Source organism: Mixophyes fleayi, chromosome 2, assembly GCF_038048845.1.
Source record: "Mixophyes fleayi isolate aMixFle1 chromosome 2, aMixFle1.hap1, whole genome shotgun sequence".
In the NCBI taxonomy this organism is placed as follows: domain Eukaryota; kingdom Metazoa; phylum Chordata; class Amphibia; order Anura; family Limnodynastidae; genus Mixophyes; species Mixophyes fleayi.
In genome coordinates, this window is record NC_134403.1 from 296,529,502 (window position 1) to 296,553,603 (window position 24,102).

The 24,102-nt window shown below is 38.9% G+C and overlaps 1 protein-coding gene across 2 annotated transcripts in view; it reads left to right on the forward strand.

Moving 5' to 3' along the window:
• The window catches only part of MID1 (midline 1), a 251,374-nt gene that overhangs the window by 181,397 nt on the left and 45,875 nt on the right, over positions 1-24,102 (forward strand). For both annotated transcript variants that reach the window (XM_075196451.1, XM_075196452.1), the window contains 2 exons: positions 10,845-10,952; positions 22,495-22,643. In XM_075196451.1, coding sequence (XP_075052552.1) covers positions 10,845-10,952; positions 22,495-22,643 — 257 coding nt within the window. The remainder of the gene's footprint in view (positions 1-10,844; positions 10,953-22,494; positions 22,644-24,102) is intronic.

Consider the following 24,102-nt stretch of genomic DNA (forward strand, 5'->3'; position numbering starts at 1 on the left):
GTGCCCCATTTGGAGATCCAAAACGCAAATAAGTACAGAGGTACGACAAATTTTCTGCACCAAAAGGCTTTTATGATTATGGATCCATTGTATTTACACTGTTCAGCCTCTGGCACTAAGACGGCATTAATTTGTTATTGGATTGAGCATTGCAGCATGAGGCTTAAAGTTTTCAAAGTCTAGGATGATCTGTGGTCGGTTTCCATGCCATTGAACCAATTGCAGGCTATCATTCCCTCCCACCCTTAGGCAATGCTTCCTAATCCATGGGACTACTTTGGAATTTCCCTAAATCTTTTCCTGCTTAGATGCTATTTTAAGAATGTTAACAATTTTTGGAAGGAATAGAACAATACACAACAATAGACTATGCATACAGACCTTTTTTTTTTTTTTAAAGAGGAAAACATATGTGCATTAATAGCATAGAAACGGCTGATCTGACAATAACTGAAGTAAATACATGATTTTGGTAAGGTCCTATTGATATTCCCCAGATTTAATTAAAAAAAAATCTGTTTACCTAAATATAACTCTAAATATAATACAAGTTGATCCATTGTGAAAAGCACCTTTTAACATTCGCACATGTGTGTGTAAAATTTCCCATATCATGACAAAACGTAAACCTCACTGCGAGTGATTATCCTCTGTACAAACTGCTTTCATGTTATTTGGTCTGATCTCTGAACAGCTGATGGAACTGCATGGAGCCGATAGATAACAACATGCATCTAGGCTCCTTTGGTGTTCTAAACTTCTAGATCAGCCAATTACCTCTCATACTCGCTGATGGAAGATATTGGCTAACCTAAATTCTCACTTTTAAATCATTCCGCTGCAAACAAATTAGATTTAGGTTTCCCAGGATGGATGCATACATGGTGCATTTGTCAGTCGGTTTTATAAAATATGACCAAATTGGCTGAATAAGCATCTGTGTCGCCAGTTTCACATATATGATGGTGATTGTTATAATTAGCGCTTTATATAAAGCAGCTGGCATTGTAGGTTATCCGTCCTTTAAATAGTAAACCATTGCTGACTTTGATGTCTACATTAAACAAACGATGAGCTTATGCCCAGATTTTGCATTGTATATTTAGTCCTTGGCAGGAAGATTGCTAATTTTAACTCATCTGTGCACTTTACAATGGTATATACATGTTCCGTTTTTTTCTCAGGGAGCTCTGTGATTTCATTGTGTAGTCTGTCGTACAAATGTTTGTATGTTTTAGTACCTTTCTGTTTTAGGTCACCCAAGGCTTCAAAAGCACAAGCTGAAGTTGAAATATGGATCTAGATGTAAACATGTCACATTACACAGCCATGTCTTGATGACACAGGTACTCGCAGTGGCAGCTACGAGTGAAAACTTTGCAGCTGAGATGTTTATAATCCAAGAAAGCGATTATAAACCCATGACAATATACAGACCTGTCTTGTTGGCTTTATACGTATAGTGAAAATATATTGTTTGGTTTGAGTGCTACAGTTACTAAATTGCTCTATATCCTAGTCTGTCCCTCTGTGTCTGTCTGTGTCTCTCTCTCTCTGTCTGTGTGTGTGTGACTATGTTAGGGAATTTAGACTGTAAGCTCCAATGGGTCAGGGACTGATGTGAATGAGTTCTCTGTACAGCGCTGCGGAATTAGTGGCGCTATATAAATTGATGATGATGATATCCTAACTATTGCCATTTAGATAGAGTGGAGATGAGTGGAATTTGGCAAACTGTTCTATAAAATAGCCACATCATTTGGCCGTGAAATTTCATGTTTCGGCAGAGGAATTTGCCCCAGTCCTATCCCAACTAAATCACACTGCAGAATGAATGAAATTATTTTGTCATGTTGCCTCATCTGAAATAAACATCACTTTTCTATTTAACCTATATAAACAAAAATTTTGTAACTTATTGCCCTACCTGCTAACTGCACAGGGAAATGTTTAAGGATGGCTTCAGTACAGGTAGTACATACCAGCTCTTTAGACACTAAATGTACAGAAAAGGGTAATTGCGTTTCCCATTCATAAACCTGTCTAGACGAAGCATTTGTTTTCTTTCTAAGTACATTCCGCAAAGATAGAAATCCTCTTTAAACTCACTTAGGTGTCCTCTGACTAAGCTGAGATACGGGGAATTGCCACTGTATGGTAGATAAAACACTTCTACTAAACAGTGGCATCTGCTAGAAAAGAGCTGATGACATTTTATGTCACTCCTCAGTGATGCATTTAAAACCTGTTTTCTATCACTGAAACACCACTGCTCAATTTAATTTTAGGAAACTTTTTTACATCCTATGGTAGCTCATTCTGTTGACACCGGTAAGAGTTTAACGGAACCAGTTCTGTTAAAAGTAAAAAACAATAAACACATTTTAAAAAATGAGCTGCACTGGTCCCTTTGCAAGTGGTATAAGCAGCCACAGTGTTAGTCAGTCTGACCTGATTATTATTGTAACAGGGAAGCCAGCACAGTGAAGTACACCAATTTATAGTAAAATCCAGTTTCCAGGCTAGTTTTTGCATGCCTGGTACCTCTCCTAGGGAAGGAGGGAGGCCCACAAAATGGTCTGACCTCTTCTGTATACAACCAGCTCGCAATGAAAGGTGCTGATAGATAAGGGTGAGGATAATGAGTGTTTTGGACTCCCCATCCCCATCCATCCCTAGCCAACCTATCAAAACCATGAAAACACTTATGATTGGTTGACCAATACAACCATTCATGCATGAAGCCAGCTAACTCCCTGCTTCATGCACACCGTTGGCTGGAGGGTGTGGGGGATTCCCATGCTCTTGATTGGTTGAGTGTGGAAGGTGACTACCAGCTTTGTTATTGGCGATGGGCACTAGTGTGCAGCCTCAGGAGGGTTATTTTTATCGGAATTGTTGTTTTCTATGTTTGATCAAGATGGAGAACTGGGGATGAGGGCTTCACTGGATGGGAAAAGCAGAACTAGTTCGTGGACTACAACAGATGGAAGAAAAGAAGATTTTTGTTTTTATGGACTTTTTTGTTAATGATCGGATGAGGAGAAGCGTGTACTACATTGAATGTAAACTTTTAAGGTGTATCTACCCAGTTTTTCACCATTCAGGAACCCTGTAAAGTTTCCATAAATTACAATGGAGTGGAATGCAATTGCCTGGTCCAATATAATTTTTCTTTTTGTGGGGAGGGAGGGAGGAGGGGGGGGTGCAATATACATATGCATTCTGTCTGTTTTCCTGAGCATGCGCAGAGGAATTGTAAGCATAAATGGGGCTTGGTTGTGCATGTGCCTCCCTGTACATGCCTCTGTAGCAGATGGATTGGCATTGCTGGGCTCCCCTCACTGTCATCCACCATTGATACTGCACCCACTGCAATGGCTATATTTCTACCCCTTATTCCAAGGTCCAATATTTCTATTACGTAGATCTCTGCATTTTGTAGCAGAGGCTTGCAACCTATAGGAGGGGAGATACTGTTTTGTGGGCTCCCCTAATAGAGGCACCAGTCCTGGTTCAACCATATTGAGCAGCCTTGTGATCCTACTCCCAGTTATGCATTTCATTGTAAAACGCAAAAGAAGTATTATATTATGTGACTTGGATAGGGTGTTTTTTAATTTTTAGATGATCACACCCCCTTTCAAATACATGTTGGCATATGTGCCAGGATTTCTGAGCAGATACTGAAACTTAAAGTTCTTGTATTGCCAGATTACATTGCGGATACAGAATCTCTCTTAAAACCCACCCCCCAAAAAAATATATTTATATTTGATTGCTTTAAAGTGCACATGAGTGTACTGTGCTTCTTGGTTTCCATGTTTTCTTTCAGTACAGTTTAAATTATTTATCAACTCAATCCTCAAGCACACATCTCTAGCATGCTAAAGACTAAGAAAACAAGTTGTCATTTTTTAATATTCATGCCTTGCATAAATATGTGAATTTGGGCACAGACCTTCAGGCCTGTACGTGGATTCACTTGTATAAATGTAAGCCAGAAATCAGAATCCCTATCATTTCAAGGAAACTTGTAGGTTGGTTATACTTGTGTTTATACATATGTAGGTATATATGATTATATACACTGCAACCTGTGTAATATTTACCAGAATGTTGAGACAATTTGCTTCAATTATAAATGCTGCTCAGTAAAAAAAAAAATAAAAAAAAAAAATGGCTTTCTGAATAGAGCATTGATCACTGACTTTTTTTTTTTCTGGTGAGCTATGAAATCTCTGAGCCTTGTATTTACTATGTTACTATGCCAGGTGAATCCACTGCTTATATATAAATCCTTTAATCTGGATGGGTCACAGCTGCATTCATTTTTATTGTGGAAATATGACATGTATCTTTGTTTTTCATTTAGATTTTTTTGTACATTATACCATAAAATCATTATGTATGTTTTATCATATTACAGTGGAGATTTTGTAAAATAAAACAGGATTTTATCGTATTAACAGATAGATTGTAAGATTGAATTGATTAAAAAAAAAATACTGATTATCAATGTGGACCATATCCTCTCAACTTTATTTATTTGAAAAGTCAAGGGAAAAAAAATCTACTTCTAGTGCTTGACTCATCCTCATCATTTATTTATATAGCGCCAACATATTCCGTAGCGCTTTCCAATTGGGGACAAACATAATAAACTAATAAACAAACTGGGTAAAACAGACAAGGAGGTGAGAAGGCCCTGCTCGCAAGCTTACAATCTATGGGACAATGGGAGATTGACACATGAGGTTAAGCCTACATTTTGCATTTTAGCCCAGCCAGACTGCAAAGGTAAAAGTGACTCATAAGCTAAATGAACCCGTCACACAACAATGTTGGTCAGGGGGCAGCCGTCCCGCGTGAAACTGTGTAACAGGCTAAAGGTAGCGAGGTTAAGAGGGTGGCCGAGGAATATTATAAGCTTGTCTGAAGAGATAGGTTTTCAGAGAACACTTGAAAGTTTGTAGACCAGAGGAGAGTCTTACTGTGCGAGGGAGAGAATTCCATAGAGTGGGTGCAGCCCGAAAAAAGTCATGTAACCGGGAATGGGAGGATGTAATGAGGGTGGATGAGAGACGCAGATCTTGTGTAGAATGGAGTTGTCGAGTTGGGAGATCTTTTGAGACGAGAGGAGATGTATGTTGGTGCAGCTTTTTTGATGGCCTTGTAGGTTAGTAAAAGTATTTTATATTAGATTCGGTAGAAAACAGGCAGCCAGTGTAGAGACATACAGAGTGATTCAACAGAGGAAGAACGATTTGCAAGGAAAATCAGTCTTGCCACAGCGTGCAAAATAGATTGTAGAGGTTTGAGTCTGTTTTTGGGAAGACCAGTAAGGAGGGAATTGCAATAGTCAATGCAGGAGATAAGTGCATGAATTAAGGTTTTTGCAGTGTCTTACGTGAGATATGTGCAAATTCTGGAAATGTTCTTTAGATGTATGTAGCAGGATTTAGATATAGAGTCAATGTGAGGAACAAAGGATAGGTGTGAGTCAAGGATTATACCTAGGCAGCGAGCTCGTGGGGTGGGATTTATGGTCATGTTATCAACAAAGATAGAAATGTCAGGTATGCTCTTGTTGGTGGGTGGTAATATTATTAACTCTGTTTTAGAAAGATTAAGTTTGAGTTGGCGAGAGGGCATCCAAGATGAAATGGCAGAAAGACAGTCAGTTACACGGGACAACACAGATGTCGAGAGATCAGGAGAGGATAGATAGATTTGGGTATCATCCGCATAGAGATGATACTGAAAGCCAAAGGAACTTATTAGATTTCCAAGAGAAGCGGTATTGAGAGAACAGCAGAGGACCTAGCACTGAGCCTTGTGGTACTCCAACTGATAGGGGAAGCGGAGCAGAGGTGGCTCCAGAGAAAATAACACTGAAAGAGCGATTGGAAAGGTAGGATGAGAACCAGGATAGAACAGTGTCTTGAAGATCTAGGGATTGCAGTGTTTGTAGGAGAAGAGTGGTCAACCGTGTCAAATGCAGCCGAGAGATCCAGAAGAATTAGGAGAGAGTAATGGCGTTCAGTTTTAGCAGTGATCAGATCATTGACAACCTTGGTCAACGCAGTCCCTGTGGAGTGTTGAGAACGAAAGCCAGACTGAAGAGGATCCAACAGGTTGTTAGCGGAAAGAAAGCGTGTGAGGCGAGTGTAGGCAAGTCTCTCTAGAAGCTTGGAGGGGCACGGCAGCTGAGATATGGGACGGTAATTTCATAGAGAGTTTGGGTCGGAATCTTGTTTTTTTTAGAATAGGAGTAATCACTGCATGCTTGTATAGTGATGGAAAGATGCCAGTAGAGAGCGAGAGATTACAGATTTGAGTTAGAGGTGAAATGAGCACAGAAGACAGGGATCTACCAATTTGCAAGGGAATAGGATCAAGAGGACAGGAGGTAGAGTAGGAAGATAAGAAGAGCGTAGAAATTTCCTCTTCATTTGTGGGGTCAAATGAAGAGAGGGTGTCAGAGGGCAGTGGGAAGGAATTGAGCTGATGGCTTGTCAAGGAAGAGGATACCATTTCTAGTCTGATCTTGTCCTTGAAGTAGGAAGCAAGATCCTGAGCACTGATAGTAGATGGAGGGTTCGGGGTGGGAGGATTGAGAAGATATTTAAATGTATTGAAAAGGCGTTTGGAGTTAGAAGCCTAAGCATAGATAAGAGATTGGAAGTATGATTGTTTTGCAGTGTCCAGAGCATTTCGATAGGAGTGGTAGATAGAAGTATATGTGAAGAATTCATTAGAGGTGCGATATTTATGCCAGTGACGTTCTGCTTTACGGGACAGTTTTTGAAGATTTCGTGTTGCTTTAGTGTGCCACGGTTGACATCGAAGTCGACGCGTAGTATGTAGTGTCGCTGGAGCCACTTGATCAAGGGCCGTTTCTAAGGTTTGGTGAAAGTGGGGTACTGCCATCTCAGGGGATGAGAATGTAGGGAGAGAAGGTGTTGGAGAGAGGTGGAAAATTGTTGAAGATTAATAGAATTCAGATTTCTGCGGGTATGAGGATTCTTGGTAGAGTTACACAGTAGAGAGGTTAGAGCAATGGGGGTGAGTGAGTAGCTGATAAGGTGATGATTCGAGAGGGGGAAGGGTGTGTTAAGAAAATTAGAAACTGAGCATAGTCTAGAGAAAACAAGATCAAGGCAGTGGCCATCCTTATGAGTAGCGGATTCAATCCACTGGGAGAGGTCAAGTGAGGAGGTTAGAGAGAGTAGTTTGGAAGCCGCTTTGGAAGGTGGGTTATCAATTGGGATGTTAAAATCACTCATTATGATGGTGGGGATGTCTGAAGATAAGAAGTGAGGGAGCCATGTAGAGAAATCCTCAATAAATTGTTGGTGTGCTCCAGGGGGACGATACATCACTGCAACACGTAGAGATTGTGGATTAAAGATGCGAATAGCATGTACTTCAAAAGATGTGAATGTGAGTGATGGGACATTTGGTAGAACTGTAAACGTGCACTGTGGGGAGAGAAGTAGTCCAACCCCACCTCCTTTTCTGCCTTCAGGTCTGGAGGTGTGGGTGAGATGGAGGCCACCATGTGAAAGTGCTGCAGATGAGGCAGTGTCTGATTGCATGAGCCATGTTTCTGTTAATGCCAGAAGGTTGAGGTTTTTTGAGAGGAAGAGATCATGAATGGAGGTAAGTTTGTTACAAACAGAGCGTGCATTCCAAAGGGCACATTTAAAGGACTTTGAAAGAGAGGGGAGACAGGTGATGTGTTTGAGGTTTGCTATAGAACGGTAGTGCTCTGATGTATGTGTGTGTGAGGAGTGTGGGGTACCTGGATTACGTGATATATCACCAGCTAATAGAAGCAGAGTGAGAGAAAGATAGGCAAGGGGATTGTAAGATGTGTGACTTTTTATTTTCTGGCAACAGGTGGAGGTTGTACTTGTTAGAGATAATAAATAGGACAGCAGTTCATGGGTGTTGACTAGAGGTGATTGGAGTAATGCAGGTGCAATATGAACAAATGTTTGTGTTGGTGGAGGGGTGAAAGATGACACAGTTCTAAAGATCATGCCATGAAAAGAGACCAAGAAAAGCAATTTGTTCCACATTGTGATAAAAGGAGTTAAAGCCAAAAAGTTAGGGGATTTTAAAGAATTACCTCTTTGCAGTGTTCCATATAGAAAGACAAGTAATGCAGAAATCGGCTGTGGCAGATGTTGCTTATTGCTGGAATTAAAATTCAGTCAAATGTAGTCTAATGGTTGTCTAACTGTGCATTTTCGTTCACTTTGTGAGAAAATCCCACTTAGTGAAGAAATCACACACGTCTACCCCACAAACGTCTCCCTATAGACTGAGGCTAAGATGTAGTCAGGCTAATTTAGCAATACTCTACAGATGTGCTAATTGGTCAGCTAATCAAAGGAAAAGAAAACCTTTGTTTCATAGGCTAGAGGAGGCCAGATACTAGGGATGTGCACCGGCGACTTTTGGTGTCTCGTGTTTTGTGTTTTGGATTCGGATTTTCGCGATGTTTTGAGTTCGGATTTGTTTCGCAAAACACCTGCCGAAAGGTTTTGGTTTGGATTTTTTTTGAAAAAAGCATAAAAAGTTCAAAAATCAAGTTTTTGGGCTTATTTTCACTCCTACGCTATTATTAACCTCAATAACATTCATTAACAAGCATTTCCACTAATTTACAGTGTATTCTGAACACCTCACAATATAGTTATTAGTCCAAAACGTTGCAACGAGGTATCTTTCTGGACTGCGTAGTGGAGTGGTCCCCACAATATAATAAGAAAACCATCAACTGGTCTTAATCGCACCAAAAAATGTACCTGGACTGCGTAGAGGAGTGGGTCACCACAATATAATTTTAAAACCCTGAACTTGTGTGATTCGCACTAATAAATGTATCTGGACTGCGTAGAGGAGTGGTCACCACAATATAATTAATAAAAAAACCCTCCACGGCTCTGAATTTCCAAAAACAAAATTCTGTGTAGTGGGGTAGCCCCGGTACTAAAAAATTTTTAAATTAGTTTTTTGTATATTATTTTTTTTTTATAACTTTTTTTAAATTTTTTAAACACTTGGGAATACTGGGGAAATAACTATGCCCTTAGAAGCACAGAGCACGGGACACAGGACCACTGGACTGATACTGCAGAATGTGTGAACTTTGTAATATTGCAGCAGTACCACTAGACTTTTACTGCTGAATGTGTGAACTTGGTAATATTGCAGTACCAATGGGCTTATACTGCAGGATTGGTTTGGCAAATTTTGTTGTAATTAAAAAAAATTAAAATTAGTTTTTTGTATATTTTTTTTTTATAACTTTTTTTAAAAATTTTTAAACACTTGGGAATAATGGGGAAATAACTATGCTCTTAGATGCACAGACCACAGGACACAGCACCACTGGACTGAACAGGACACAGCACAGGACCCAGCAGCACCACTGAACTCAAAATTAACAGAGCACAGCACCACTGGACTGATACTGCAGAACAGAGCACAGCACAGAACTAAACAGCACAGCACGAGATCTACCAGAACAGAGGACCACCTAACACACCCTCCCTCTACCCTGATCAATGCCCGAGTGAAGATGGCGGCTACTAGCGGGGAATTTATAGGATCCGAGTATCGCGAGATCCGACAACGGGATTATGACTCGGAGCCTCGGTTTCAAGTTTTCATTTGGCGCCAATACCCGGATCCGTCTCGGATCCGACTCGGATCGGCAACGTTCGGGTGGGCTCGGATTCAGGAAATCCGAGTGCGCTCATCTCTACCAGATACCTAGCATAAATTAGGCATCAATAAAAGACTGGGCCAACCTAAGTTTAAACAGATAACAATTTCCTAAAACATACTTTTAAACACAGATTGCAGGGATGAATTTCACAGATTAATGATCAGAGTAGTAGTAGTATGGGTGAACATACCTGGAGATGACAAGAGAAGGATGAGGGTTAGTTGCTGTGTTGTCTAACTGTGCATTTTCGTCCACTTTGTGAGAAAATCCCACTTAGTGAAGAAATCACACACGTTCACCTTCCCAATATGTTACTATCTACCAAGTTTTTATTGAGTATACTTAGAAGAGCAGTTACAAAATGAAAGCAAATGAATACATGTTAAAGTAGTTTTAACGAGTTGTTCAGTCTGTTTTCCCAACTATATTATACTGATACAATCCCACCACATATGGATACAGCTCCCTTCCTCTACACAGTAACAATCTGATAGTATATTTCAACTTAATTATCTTTTCATGGCTTAAATACAGTGTAACATCCGATGCACTAAAACCTTTACCCACTCGGTGTAAAATACATTTCCACTTCTTGTTTGATATTTTCTTTCCATAGATTACCAGGAATATTTAAGGTTGTCAGTATTATAACTCTAATTTATCTCTTTATTTAGTATTCTGATAACATGTTTTATTGTCGGCTGCAGAGTGAACGAACATCTCTATCGCCATTTGTGGATATCAATATAAAATATTGCCTTTTTAAATGTAAAGGAATTTTTCCAATATAAGTATCATTCTGATTACTAGGAATCTAGTTTCTCTACAGGGTAGGCAATAATATATAATCTGTTTTATCCTCAACAAATTCTTTATTGTGATTAATTTAATTGCACTGTATTTACATACTTAGGTAAAATATGTCAATCACATTGAATCAAACACAATCTTTATGCTGAAGTACTAAATTAGTTTTAGTAAATGGATTAACAATGTTATGCTAGGTCTAATTGTCTAGGGTCTGATCCCTTACCACATAAGGGGCCCTATTTTATTATGTTTTTTATAATATGCTTAATTTTATCAACTTTATTTACAGGTAAATGCATCCCGGCAAGAAGCTAAATTAATGGAGGAGAGTGATCAACTCATTGAAATTATACAGCAGAGAAGACAAATTATTGGAACAAAGATTAAGGAAGGAAAGGTAAATGAAAATCCATAATGTGTAGGTTCATCAAGAGACGCAAAGTGAATGCAATTTGCGTTTTTCTAAAAGTAACAAAAATTGCACGCACGTACACCTGTTTCCAAGTGTACGCGGACCTGAAGAAATGTTAGGATTTTAATACGAGTATAAATAAACACGTGTCCTGGCATGCATACGTGTCCGTCATCACTATTAACAGGCACTTATCGGACCTGTAGCTGGTGTAAGTGATACGGCTAAAAATAACGAACCTTAGAGATGCCCACAGCATTAATCTGATGAATGTGCATACACCTGACCTTGACACGCCCTTACTGTACATTTCCTACATGCATAAGCCCCATCCCCTCCCCCGTTTTGACCTTTTAATCGTAGGCTGGACGTAAATTTAATTTGGGTTCCAGCTTGAATTGCATGCACTTGTGTTCACTGACGTAAAGTCAGCTTCTGAGCATGCGCAGAGCAATTTCACACAAAACACGGCACGCAACAGGACTTAATGTTCCTTAATAAATCAGGCCCTGTATTTATATGCGTACTGTTCACAGGTTTAAAATGCATTTTATAGATTGATAGATGAAAAACACATAAGCTATAGAAGTGCTCACTCTAAGCTTTAGGGATTAAAATGTGGATAGTGTGCATGTAATGACTGCTTCTGTTGATCCCTAGTGCTGAACGCAGTAGATTCCACTTCACTGCACATATTAGAGGTTTCATAAATGGGAAGTGTATAGCCTGACTTGTTTAAAACCTTCTATATTTCTTGGGAAGCAGCCAAGAGCACTCTAATTCACTTATGCCATGAAAGCTGAGGTTTCTTCTGTTAAATAACCCTCAGTCTAATCACACGTCTGTCTGTCTTGATTCAGAAAGCCTGCATGTTTGTTTCCTAATTATATTAATTTCACTATATGCCCATTTCAGTCACCTCCACTTCATATAACATCCTCATACATTTATTGAAGTCCACAGTGTCAGTTACAACACATCTTATTAACTTCAAAAATGTACATTGACTACACATATTGTATTCTGCAAATTATACACTATGGAATTTTGTTAAGTAACTACTACCAACAAAAAATAAGAAGGCTCACACCATCCCAGAGATACTGCAGTTAATTATTCAGTAAAAGGATAATTTAACAGTCAGTATGCTAAAATAATTACTTGTTATATTCTATATAATAGACGGTGAACAGTTTTGCCATTATAGTGATATTCTGTGTTGCTAAATAGATGTGAAAAATCAATCAATTAGAAAAAGATTAAACTACTTAATTTACTGATCAGATCTTTTCCCAAAATTCACTTCTCAGATGGACCTAAATAGTAAAATTACAGTTCATTAATGGTGATTCTAGAACCTGATTAGCACATTAGAACTGATCAATCATGCCCGTTCTGATGGTGTATATTTGAAGTAAAGAACTGGGGACCATAGTGGTAGTGTCAAGAGATACCTAGCTTAATAAATAACCCTAGATGTTGCCTGCAGAACATGGTTGCCTTAAAATGACCAAGCAAGCATAGATGATTATGTAGTTTATGGTCCTGATTCATTAAGGAATGCAAAGCAAACGTAATGTGCGTTGTTGTTTTTCTAAACGCACTTAAACAAGGTATACTGGAGCAAGAGATACAACTGAAAAACAAGTACCTTAGCGATGCCTAGACCCTGAATCGGACTCTGCTGAGTGCGCTCGAGCTTGGCATGCCCTTATTGTACTTTGACTACGGACATACGCCCATTGCCTTCCCTGTTCCACCCATGAGAACCTAGCCTGACCTAAGTGTCCTTTGTGTGCTCGATTAAAAAAAAAAACAGCTGCTGTTGTCTGTGGCTTATGGTCCTGATCTGGGCATGGGCAGAGTCATTGTGCGCTTTATATGCAGCAAATCACCAGTTATGCTCCTTAATAAACCAGGCCCCATATGTCCAGACAGCAACCATCATGTCCAATGACAAACCAAATGAATCATAATCCAGTTTACCAGCTATGTACACACTTGTGGTGTCATGTGCTGACTGGGATGAGGAAGTTCCATAAAGTCATGTCGTATCAGGTGTGTCAGCTTGACTGCCGACCGACCAGGTTTGAAACAGATTTGAGTCACAATGGGCTTCATAGAGTTGGAGCAATTTATGCAAAAACTTAAGTGTAAGTTATGTGAATAGTAAGCAAATTTAGTATGCAGAGTCAGATATCTTAAAGGGGAGCAGCAGATGCTCAGATACACGCCTCCTTTCTTTTAGGCTACTTACTACGTAAGGTGCGTACTCAGGCTAAGCAAGCCTGCCACTTCACTGCCCCGTCTTCCCCAACCCTGAACTATGAGCAGATTTGTCTGTCTGCATACATACGTAGACCATTCAGTGCATGAATAGTATGAAAAATAACATTTTGTGCATTTGTTTTGAACTGCCATCCACCAATATATGTTAAATCTCACGCATTTCTGGTAGTAATGCATTACAGTAGAAATTCTGGCTCTGAATTCAAGTCCCCTTCAATCCTATGTCTCTGTGCAGAGAAGTATACTTCTGTAATACAATTTCTTTAATAAGAGATGTTTGAACAGAGGCTAAAGAAAGCTTCCCTACTCTTAAATCACAATGACTTTGTTTATATTTTCTATGCAGCTTGAGAGACATTGTTCGTTTAGTGGTAATTTCCCAATCTTGCTGTGCTGTCCTGGTATGTGATAATTTGTAGCCTCCAAAGTCCACTATAAATGTTCGGTCTGGTAGTGCCTTTGTGAGAAAACTGCTGTCTAAGTCCAATTTTGTTTTAATGGTTCACTAAGCTGCCATGGTCCTCTAATTAACTTCAAATAAAAAGCCTATTGGCTAATCAGAGATCTAAAAGTGTTTGAAGACCATTGTTCCAGGAGGTGAAATGTCACAAGTAGTTTTTTTGTTTTTTTTCAAAATTCCATAAGGGCTTTTATTGAAATTGTTCTCCAGAGAGATGATGGCTTTAAATATTTAAGTGAGTTTTGACCACTCTCTCTAGCTGTTACAAAGTATTTGTATAAAACTTTATTAATAAACTATGCAAAGCAATCCAGTTTATAGCTGTTTTTAAGCTATACCTGCAGGGGACTGATGACTTTCAATAAGGTTAAGTGAGCACACATCATGTTAATGGCCTGCATTACAGTGTATGCTGCATAACTAGGTTAAAAGGAGTTAAAATCTTGTGATAATAAACGCAGTGATACAGTATGTCTACAGAAGCGCATGGGTGGGCCAAGCTATTTGTTTGCGACTGTTATTATTTTTTATTTTTTTCAGTAGAACGTTTTAAAGATGCAGTCTCTTCTAAAACTGAGTGTTTCTTTAGCATAAGTCTCTGGTTACCAGTAAGCAGACACATGGAGTTGTTCATTTTTCCTTAGGTTTTTGTTTCAAGCTGCCATTAACAATTCACAGTTTGCGAAGTGTCTTGCCATTACCATGGCAACCACAGTTACATAACATGTATTGAGCATTTATGCTTTGGAACATGATCAACAAAAAAAGTTTCCTGATTCACTTGCTAAGATTAAGAGATATGATTACAAATCTTTCCAGGATATTTTTGCAGTGGCAGTCATATTATAAATGTGCCCTACAGATGAACATAACAATTATAGGAGAACCTATTAGAAAAACTTTAAGCTGAAGCTTAAAGTTAAAAAGGTGTAAAGCTTACGATTAAAAAAATGATAAAACAAAACAGAAATGTCTGTGTGATGCCACCTTTGAAATTGAACAGGATTGGTTTAAAGCAGTTTCATTTAATTTTTCTTGTTTTTGAGGCAAAGTTAAGAGGGGAATTCAATTCCTGCGTTGTTCAATAGAAAAACTAGGGCTGCGCATAATTACTGTTACTATGTTAACATGAACGCTGATTTTGCTCACAGCTCCCTGAGCCACGAGCAGAAATCCGCGTTAAAATTACCATAGTAACGGCAATTGAGCGTGACCTACGCTGTTCTTTAGAACAAAGCAGGGAATTGAATTCCCCCCATAGTGTCTGATACCCATCTTCATCATCTTCATCTATTTATTTATATAGCGTCACTAATTCCGCAGCTCTGTACAGAGAACTCACTCACATCAGTCTCTGTCCCGTTGGAGCTTGCAATCTAAATCCCCTAACATACACACACACAGACCAAGAGTGACTAAGGGCAATTTAATAGCAGACAATCAACCTACTGGTATGTTTTTGGAGTATGGGAGGAAACCCACGCAAACACGGGGAGAACATACAAACTCCACACAGATAAGGCCATTATTATTATTACTATTGTTTATTTAGCACCTACATATTACGTAGAGCTTTACAGAGAATATTTAACTACTTGCATGAGGCCCTGTCCCAGTGGAGCTTACAGTCTGTTTCCTACCACACAGACACACACTAGGGTTGGTTTTGTCAGAAGCCAATTAACCTACTAGTATGTCTTTGGAGTGTGGGTAGAAGCTGGAGCACCCGGAGGAAAACCATGCAAACATTAGTAGAACATACATATTCCACACAAATAGACCTCTGGTTGGAATCGAACCCATGAACCCAGTGCTATGAGACAGCAATTTCAACAGGCCCCACCTTTAGTATATGATCCACATTGCATGCCTAATGTTTCTATTCTAAGACTGCTCAACTATCCTCCCTTAATTCCTGTGACATATCAAGCATAATATGATGACACACTAGTTAGGAATCTCCAAATCAGTGGATTTATCTGTACTCACTATAGTAAGATGCTCTCTAAAAAATGTGAAAAAAATATTTTTATGTTGTTACTAAAACATATTGTTGTTTGGTCACTTCTCACATTGTGAAAACAGTAGGAAAAAGTTAAGGTATGTATCTAAATGTTAATATATCAAATTACCTATGAGAACTATTGTACTGGGTACTGCTCCTTGGTTGGAAAGCAGAAAGCAAAATATATTTCTACAAAAAACACATGAGTTAAGTTGTGAAGGTAGCCATGTAAAGCGCTACGGAATTTGCTGGCGCTATATAAATAAATGATGATGATGATGGTATATGGGTGCATTGTGGTGTGTAGACAATTACGTAAAATTGTATACTTCAGCTAAAGCTTTTTGAGGATTCCCTCTCACAATAGCAGAATTGCAGGAGTCCTATGTCTAGCAGCCATCAGATTGCCATCAGCGATGCTTGTAGTCAAAACTTTCCTAGTCATTGCAGCCAGAGAACAGATGGGTTGGGTACTGAACAGCGAACTTGACTACCGCAACAACACTTATCCCGACATCTTCCCAGCGAATCTCAGAACCCCGACATGCTGCTAATATCGAATGTTTCAAAAACTGACTTGCAATCATTGCGGCCATTTAATGTGCCGCCAGCACAGAATCTCGTCACTTTTAACGCCGGCACGGTTATTCTTGCTCTTAAGCAGCATTTCATGGTTCCGAGATTTGCTGGGAAGATGTCGGGGTAGTAATGTTCGGGCCTATGACTACCACTGGAATAGACAGTGGCTGAGGCATCAGGCTGTGCAGCCCAGAGTTTGCGTTGGCTGGTGTTATTCCTGCGAAAAGTTAACCCCGACTGCATGCATCCCACATTTGCAGTTAAAATGTATCACTTGAATACATTTTCTTTTACATATGTTAATCTTCTTGTATATATTTGTTCCACTGTCACACACTGAGTAATTATCCTACTGTCTCCCAGGCCAGAAAAATAGCACAAGGTTATTGTTTTAGTTCTCTTATACTTTTGCGCACAGATAACGTTTCTGGCCTCAGAAATAACTAATAACTACAAACCACCTTTCAATGATTTCTTGTCCACAGTTGGCATAGTTTAGGTTTGGGCAGTAGAAACTATACCCTGTGTTCCAAAGCCTGCCACAGTTCTCCATCTGTTCTACTCATATAAGGTAAACACAGTGGCTGTTATCTGTGCTGTAACAATTATAGCTATCTCTGTTGTTCTAGTTTCAGTCTTTTTATCACATCTTTTTTATGTTCTTATGGGCATGGAAAGAGTCATTTTACAACTCCATTTATAGTTTTGGTGTTTTGGTATGTTTTATGTAACTTTAACACAACCCCGTTATCAATCACTTTTCCAAAACCAGGTAAAATCCAAAATGTACAAAAATACTCCTACTATGTAACTTTCTCTCTTACCACACGTTTATCTCCAGTTGTGCTATCCTGTTTTAACCCATGTTTATTGCGTCCCCTGGCTCATGTACATACAACATCATGAGCTGTTGACGGACTCATCAGCTTGTGACCCAGGATACTGGTTGTGGTTGCAGACTAAGGGCTTTTTGGGTATGAATGTGAAAATCGATGAAATATTTGAGTTATGAGGCAAGATACAATTTGGCTTGGTCTGCTAGATGGATCATTTATTCACAGAACAGCGATGTCAGACTTGGCAGTGCATAAGTTTGCAGGCTCAAGAATCGGGGTGGGAATGAATAAATACAACGGATTTGTAAGAGTGACAGGTTTAATCAGTTAAGTCCTGTTGATTGATTTGTTTCTTATTGTTCCTACATGCAGTAAGCAATGGTGAAGTGGTTTATATTCTGTTGTAGAGTGTTTCTTCTATTCCTGAGTCAGTCACATTTTGTTGTCATATTGTTTTCCACTTGTGTCACAGCAACAGTAAAAAGTCATCTGGAGGGCAAGGCCTCTTACTGAAGGTAAAGGTAATGACTTAGAAATAAGCTAAATTGTCTGTCTACTATTTTACCAGTATCCCTGGTGCCTTATTCAGATGATGAAGACTGCAATCCACGTGCAAGCTTTTCTGACTGTATCAGTTTTATTTGCCATATGATCATACTATTTGGGCATGAATGCTACTTGTTTTATATATATATATATATATATATATATATATATGTATATATATATATATATATATATATATATATATATATGTATATATATATATATATATATATATATATATATATATATATATATATATATATAGTGCTAATATGAACAGGAACATTTACTGGAGTTGATATGAACACAGCGTTTATTTCAATTATACCCTCTATACTACTTTTATTTATTGCAGCTGCATACCCATATAGGAACATTTTTTCCCAGGTGGCCCCTTTGAGCACCAGTTTGTCTAGTGGTTCCTCTATTTATCTGACAATCCTAACTGAAAACCAAGAGGAGGGGGGGGGAGTGAGCGGGAGGACCAATCATAAGTCACAATCAATAGATCCTCCTTCCGAGGCCATTTAATGTTTAACAACATTCATATTCCTGTCCTGTTTTACAACAGATGTGTGTAGCATCTCCAAGGTTTCGGCAAGGGAGATGGGGCAGAGGGGGTTCTGTACTATCAGCTTTTACTAGGTGAAAGTGTAGCCTTAAATATATTGAGGCACAGGTAACTGCAAATATAGATGCTGTAGCCCACAACAGACATTTGCTTCCATTCTCTGAACTGCACTACAGTGATTACAAAATGTTTGCTATAGGTTACAGCACATTTTATGTATTTGCCTGGTGCAAACTAGACCCTTGGTTCTCAACTGGCAATATGTATACCCAAGAGACAATTCATATAGCTCCAGTGTGTACATTAGTTCTGTTAAATATAACTGAAAATAACAATACAATTATTAAAAAAATAATAAAACACACAAAACTAAGCTGAAAATGCATTTTTAAAACCTTTTAAATGCGCAAGAGTAAGGAGTATTGTAGTACAAATGTACACAGATTAGGTGGTTCTTATTATAAGTGGTCACAACACAGGGGGGAGATTTATCATAACATGGTGGGGGGGGTATATGTTTTTTTAAAAACAGATGACTTTATAAATAAAATGCCTTCATATTCACTTGCAGCTGTTGTCGTTATCAAACTTTTAGATTATCATGCCAAAGTAACATGTCAGGAAATGACGTGAATTGTAGCGTGTAACAGACCAGCTATGCTTGTTTTGGCACTTGTGGTTCAGGAACGATTGGCATCATATAGACAACAGGCTTTTCTGTTTAGCGCTTAAATCATAACTGCTGTTATGCACATGAGAAACGTTACTTAGCCTTGAATATGACCTGTGAGATGATCAACCAACTATTCTTTATTATACAGAAATCTGTTTCACAACATTATTAGTAGTGTTTTAGAGCAGTTAAGTATGAAATGAATTACTGCCAAAATGTCACTTAGTTATGAACACCCACTCAGCCCAGTGTTCTGGATTGTGAGGCCATTTTGTCCATGACTCCCCAAGTGGCTAGTTAATCAGGAATTATCCAAACAAATTACCTAATATTCAGTGGTTTATTAAGATTTAACGTGTGCAATTTGTAAATCACACTTTTAACAGAGCTTTTGAATGTTCACCAAGGCATATATTTCCAAAATGTGTCTCAAGCATAGCTTTATGTTTTATATTTTTAAAGGAATCCATTGTTTTTAATATATAAAATAGAGTATTGTAATTTTTTTTTAAACGCAAGTCATGAAAAATAATGGATAGATCTCAGAAATAGTCTTATCTCCTGGATAGTTTGGATTACCGGTAACATCTTTTCTAAAGTTGAGGTTAAAGTTGAGTATAATTCAACTTTACCTGTTCCTATTAACGCATTATTGCTTTATCGTATATAGTACTGCTCCATAGGACCTAGCCCAGTCCAGACTTACACTGTATGCTTTAGTTTGCTGTCAAGTTATATATGACTGATTAATAGCCAAAACAACACACACAACTTTAATGCAATTATGGTCACTACACTACACAATACAAAATGATGTCTTCATTCATTAAGTCAAACATACCCTGATCTACCCAGTCACACCACAGGTTTATCAGTACAAGACCCCCCAAAACGGCAAACCTTGTTTTGTTATCAAAGCGTGAGACTCTCTTGTAAATACTATTGAAGGGGATATGCTACAAATTGTATGAGCAGGCTGCTATAAAGGAAAGCTCCCCTAGGATAGACGGTTTACTACATACAAAAATGATGTAGCTCAAATATGAAACAGCGGTGTTAATAGAATTCAGAATTTAATAATCCACCATTGATCAAATATCATGAACCTGACATTTTTTAAAGGGGTTTCCACCTTCACTAAACAAATCACTAACCCCACCACCCTTCTTCACTTTCGGGCAGGCTGGGCTGGGAGGCAGGGGGGCATCTGAGCCCTGGACCAGTCACATAGTGGGCTACTTTGGGTTGGGTCACTGGGCCACCTGCATTTTTTATTTCCTTTAAAATGTTGCCATCCTCCCCTGTTTTTGGCGCTGTTCATCTCTGTCCTTGCAGGAGAGATCTTTAGGTATGCTTTATCTGATATACCCTGCTATAGAGAGAACCAAACTGTGCTGTGATTTGGTTATGAGGTTAGTGACAGTGGCGGATCCGGGGGGGGGGGGCGATTGGGGCGATCGCCCCCCCTACCAGGGGCTTGCTGCCGGTGGGTGCACACTGTGCAGGTCCGTTCAGCAGTGACAGTGTGCTGCCCGGCTGCTCTGATTGTGTTTTAAACACAATCAGAGCAGCGGGACAGCACACTGTCACTGCTGAACGGACCTGCACATACTGTGCAGCCGCCGGGAGCCTTAGAACACAGAAAGGGAGCGGGGCCTAAATCGCCCCCCCTAAAATCGCCCGGCGTAGGACAAATGTCTGGGTCCCCCCCTGGCTAGTGATTTGTTTGATGAAGTGGATAGGCAAAAATAATTATCTTTATGTTGGAGTACAAAAGTTGTCTCCAACATTGTCATGTCCCCACATGTTGTCTGGGCCAAATTATGTGTGAGCTGTGTTTTCTGAAGTCATTTAATTGACCTGACCCCCTCCTACAACTACAGTATCAAAAGCCACAACTCAGCTCAAAGAGAGAGGAAACTAGAGAGAGGTTGAGCATGGGGTATGGGAGCAAGCTTTGTAAAAACCACAATATTTACTAGTTTTAAAATATATTTTACCTACAAAAGTTTTTTTGTAAATTCAGCGATATTTATTTTGTTTAGGAAATTATCATGGCTGTACAATAAACTATATATACTGAAGGCAGCGAACAAATTTTAGCAAGTGTCCAGTTTCCCCCCCCAGGACATATTTACTGGGTGGCCCACTGACTCTTTTCCCATGCAACCTGGCTCTTGGAGTCTAACGAATCATTGTTTGTCCTATTACAATAGGCACTGTATGAACACGGCAGCCGGCAGAGTGTGGTAGACCACCAGTCTGACCTGTCCTGGCAGTCGGTCCAGGCAGGCAGCGGCTCAGCAGAGTTTTATAAATATGTGCGTCCTTTCCAGCCAGCGAGTGGGCAGTAACTGCAAGAGTCTTTCTAAATATAAGTGTTGGCAACAACCTCCAACACTTTTCATTATTATTATTATTGCAAAGTATTACACTACCTAGCACCCAGCTACTTCTTAATGCCACCCGGCTGGCAACATTTTCTGCAAAGAACATTGGTAACTATATTAAGACCATGGATAATCTTACTTATCAGCAGTAATATAAAATTTAAGGCACTAAAGTTTAACACTTTTCACGGTGTTAGAGACAATTTATAAAATGCTTCCACAGTTAAACGTTATGCCATAGTGTTCTAGATGGCAAGCAGACCAATAGCAAGAAAGTATGATAATATAAATCAGGTCTCTGTCGGAGCTGTTGTGCAATATGATGAGATCAAATAGAAGTTACACCTCATGGGATCCAAACCTAAACGGAAGAGCTTTATTATGCTGAGGTCTATTATTAAACTGAGATTGGATAACATGGTGGAAGTGAAGGTACCAATATGGAAAAGCATTAATTGGAGATGGCAGTTTCTGAAAAGTTGCTCTTAAACTTGTACCCTTAGTATAGAGTTGCCGTTACAATATTAAACTATAGTCAGAAAATATCAGAGTATGAAATTATCCAGAGGTCCAGCAGCATAGCGTTATGCCATAAAGTAGTATGATCGCTCATCCCTGTCTTCGAGCTTACAAACTGCCTCCCATACACCGAAGACCTGTATGACGATAGGCAACTTTTTGGCTGTAATGTTGTGTTCTCTACAATTTAGCAATTTAAATAATAATGGATCTGTAATCACCAAGTTTAAGTCTTAGAGGAGGACATGGAAGGTCACAAAATTAAGATGCTTTGCTTAGATCATATCAACGCATGGCCATCACTTTTTTGGAAAAGTGTGTTGAGGCAAATGTATATTATTAGTTTATATGTACTGCTGAATTACATGCATAATAGGTCATAGGCCTCAGTTTTAAACTCAAACAGTTAAAAATAAAATAAAGTCTTGCAGGGTGTCTAATTTGACATATGTAAAACAGGTTATCCATTGCAGCTGATTAGTTTTCTCAGTCGCTAATAGGACTGTTATGTCTAATGGCCAAAGTCGCTGTTGACCTTGGATGGCTTCTAGCAGTGAATGGTCCAGTTGAAATTACCTTATATTTTGGTGTATGTACATTATATGTTTTAGTTTATAAGCACAAATACATTTTTCATTGTCTTTTTTCCTTCTTCAAAGGTGGTGAGGTTGAGGAAACTGGCCCAGCAGATCGCCAATTGTAAGCAGTGCATAGAACGCTCCACTTCCCTCATCTCCCAGGCAGAGCAGTCTCTGAAGGAGGCTGACCACGCTCGCTTCCTCCAGTCAGCCAAGAGCATCACAGAAAGGTAAAGTGATTGTTGATTATCCTGTTAACACCTACTTAGTCATACAAAACCACTTTAAGCTGCCATATCACATTGATCCAAAGCAAGTATAAGTCCATAATAGCTGCTAGTTTCTAAATATAAAGTCACAGATCTACTTTAAAATGTTAAAGGTGAAGTAAACAAACATATACTTGTCAATAGGTTGTTTATCACTATACTATAATTACAGTGTGCTTATTGGAAAGGAATAGGCCATTTTGAACATACTGTATATGTGTGTGTAATATATAGATTACACCGAATATAAACTCATATTCTTGAAGTGCCCCTAATTGTCCTTTCCTCCTGGACTTTGGAAATACCCCATTGGAACTACTCCAGAAAGCGTGTATGGTGGATACGGTAAACACGTTACTTCAAAGTCTAACCTACTTCCACTTTAGGACCACTCCTTTTATTACCTTTAACCTTTTTCATGTTTTTTTCCTAAAATACTGATTGATTTAGCTTAATTTATTTACATCTTAAACAAATCATTACAGTGTGTCCATATTATTTTATTAGTAGTGCAGTTAGCAACGTGTTTTCCTGCAGAAGTGCAAAATGCACCCCATTAAAAGGATAATTACGAGGTTGAGTGCCCAGCACCTCTGACCAGCTAGACCATTCAATTGATCTTGAGAAAAAGGAAATGCTGTGTGCCTACCCATAATGCAGGGACTGCCTTGCTATAAATATGCCTTGTCCACAGGTACTAGCTCTTTTAAATAATTTCATCCCAAGTAAAATTTCCTTTTTAAATCTGATGCGTAACTAGGTACATTAGTGTGCTTAAGCTGCACTTCGCAAGAATGGATCCTGATCCTCTAAACGTCTCATTGGCAGATGCAAACTTCTGTAACCATTTTAAATTTTGCTATCTTGGCCCACAAATCCACGCATTTAACCATAAATTTGGATGCATTTGCGCCAAAAGTAGGCATGTGACAACAAAAAATTGTCCTGCACTTTTGGGAGTGACCCTTAATGTTGCAGATTAAGTCAATGAACAGAAGTGTGCATCTGGCGAACTTACCCATTAAAAAATGTATTCATAATCAAAAGATACATCTAATGCAGCGAGAGCAATTTATTCTAATTACCAAGAATAGGCTTACTAAAAATGCAATTTTATAGGAAAAAGTTATACATATTAATTTTGGTGTTCGTAGAGAATAGGTATTTGGTCATATCACATTTCAGGTCTGGCCTGTGAGTATTATTTTGCTGTGAATGTTATTGCTTTGGTTGTATGGGTTAATGGAGTTATTCAGACTCTCAAACAATCTATAACTCTACGGATGAGAGTTCACCGACTGCAGGAGACACCTAGGGGTATATTTACTAAGCGGCAGTTCTCTGCGCTTTGCCATTGTTTTAAAAAATGGCTATTTTATTAAAGACAAAGCTCATATTGGTAAATATACCCCCTAGGATA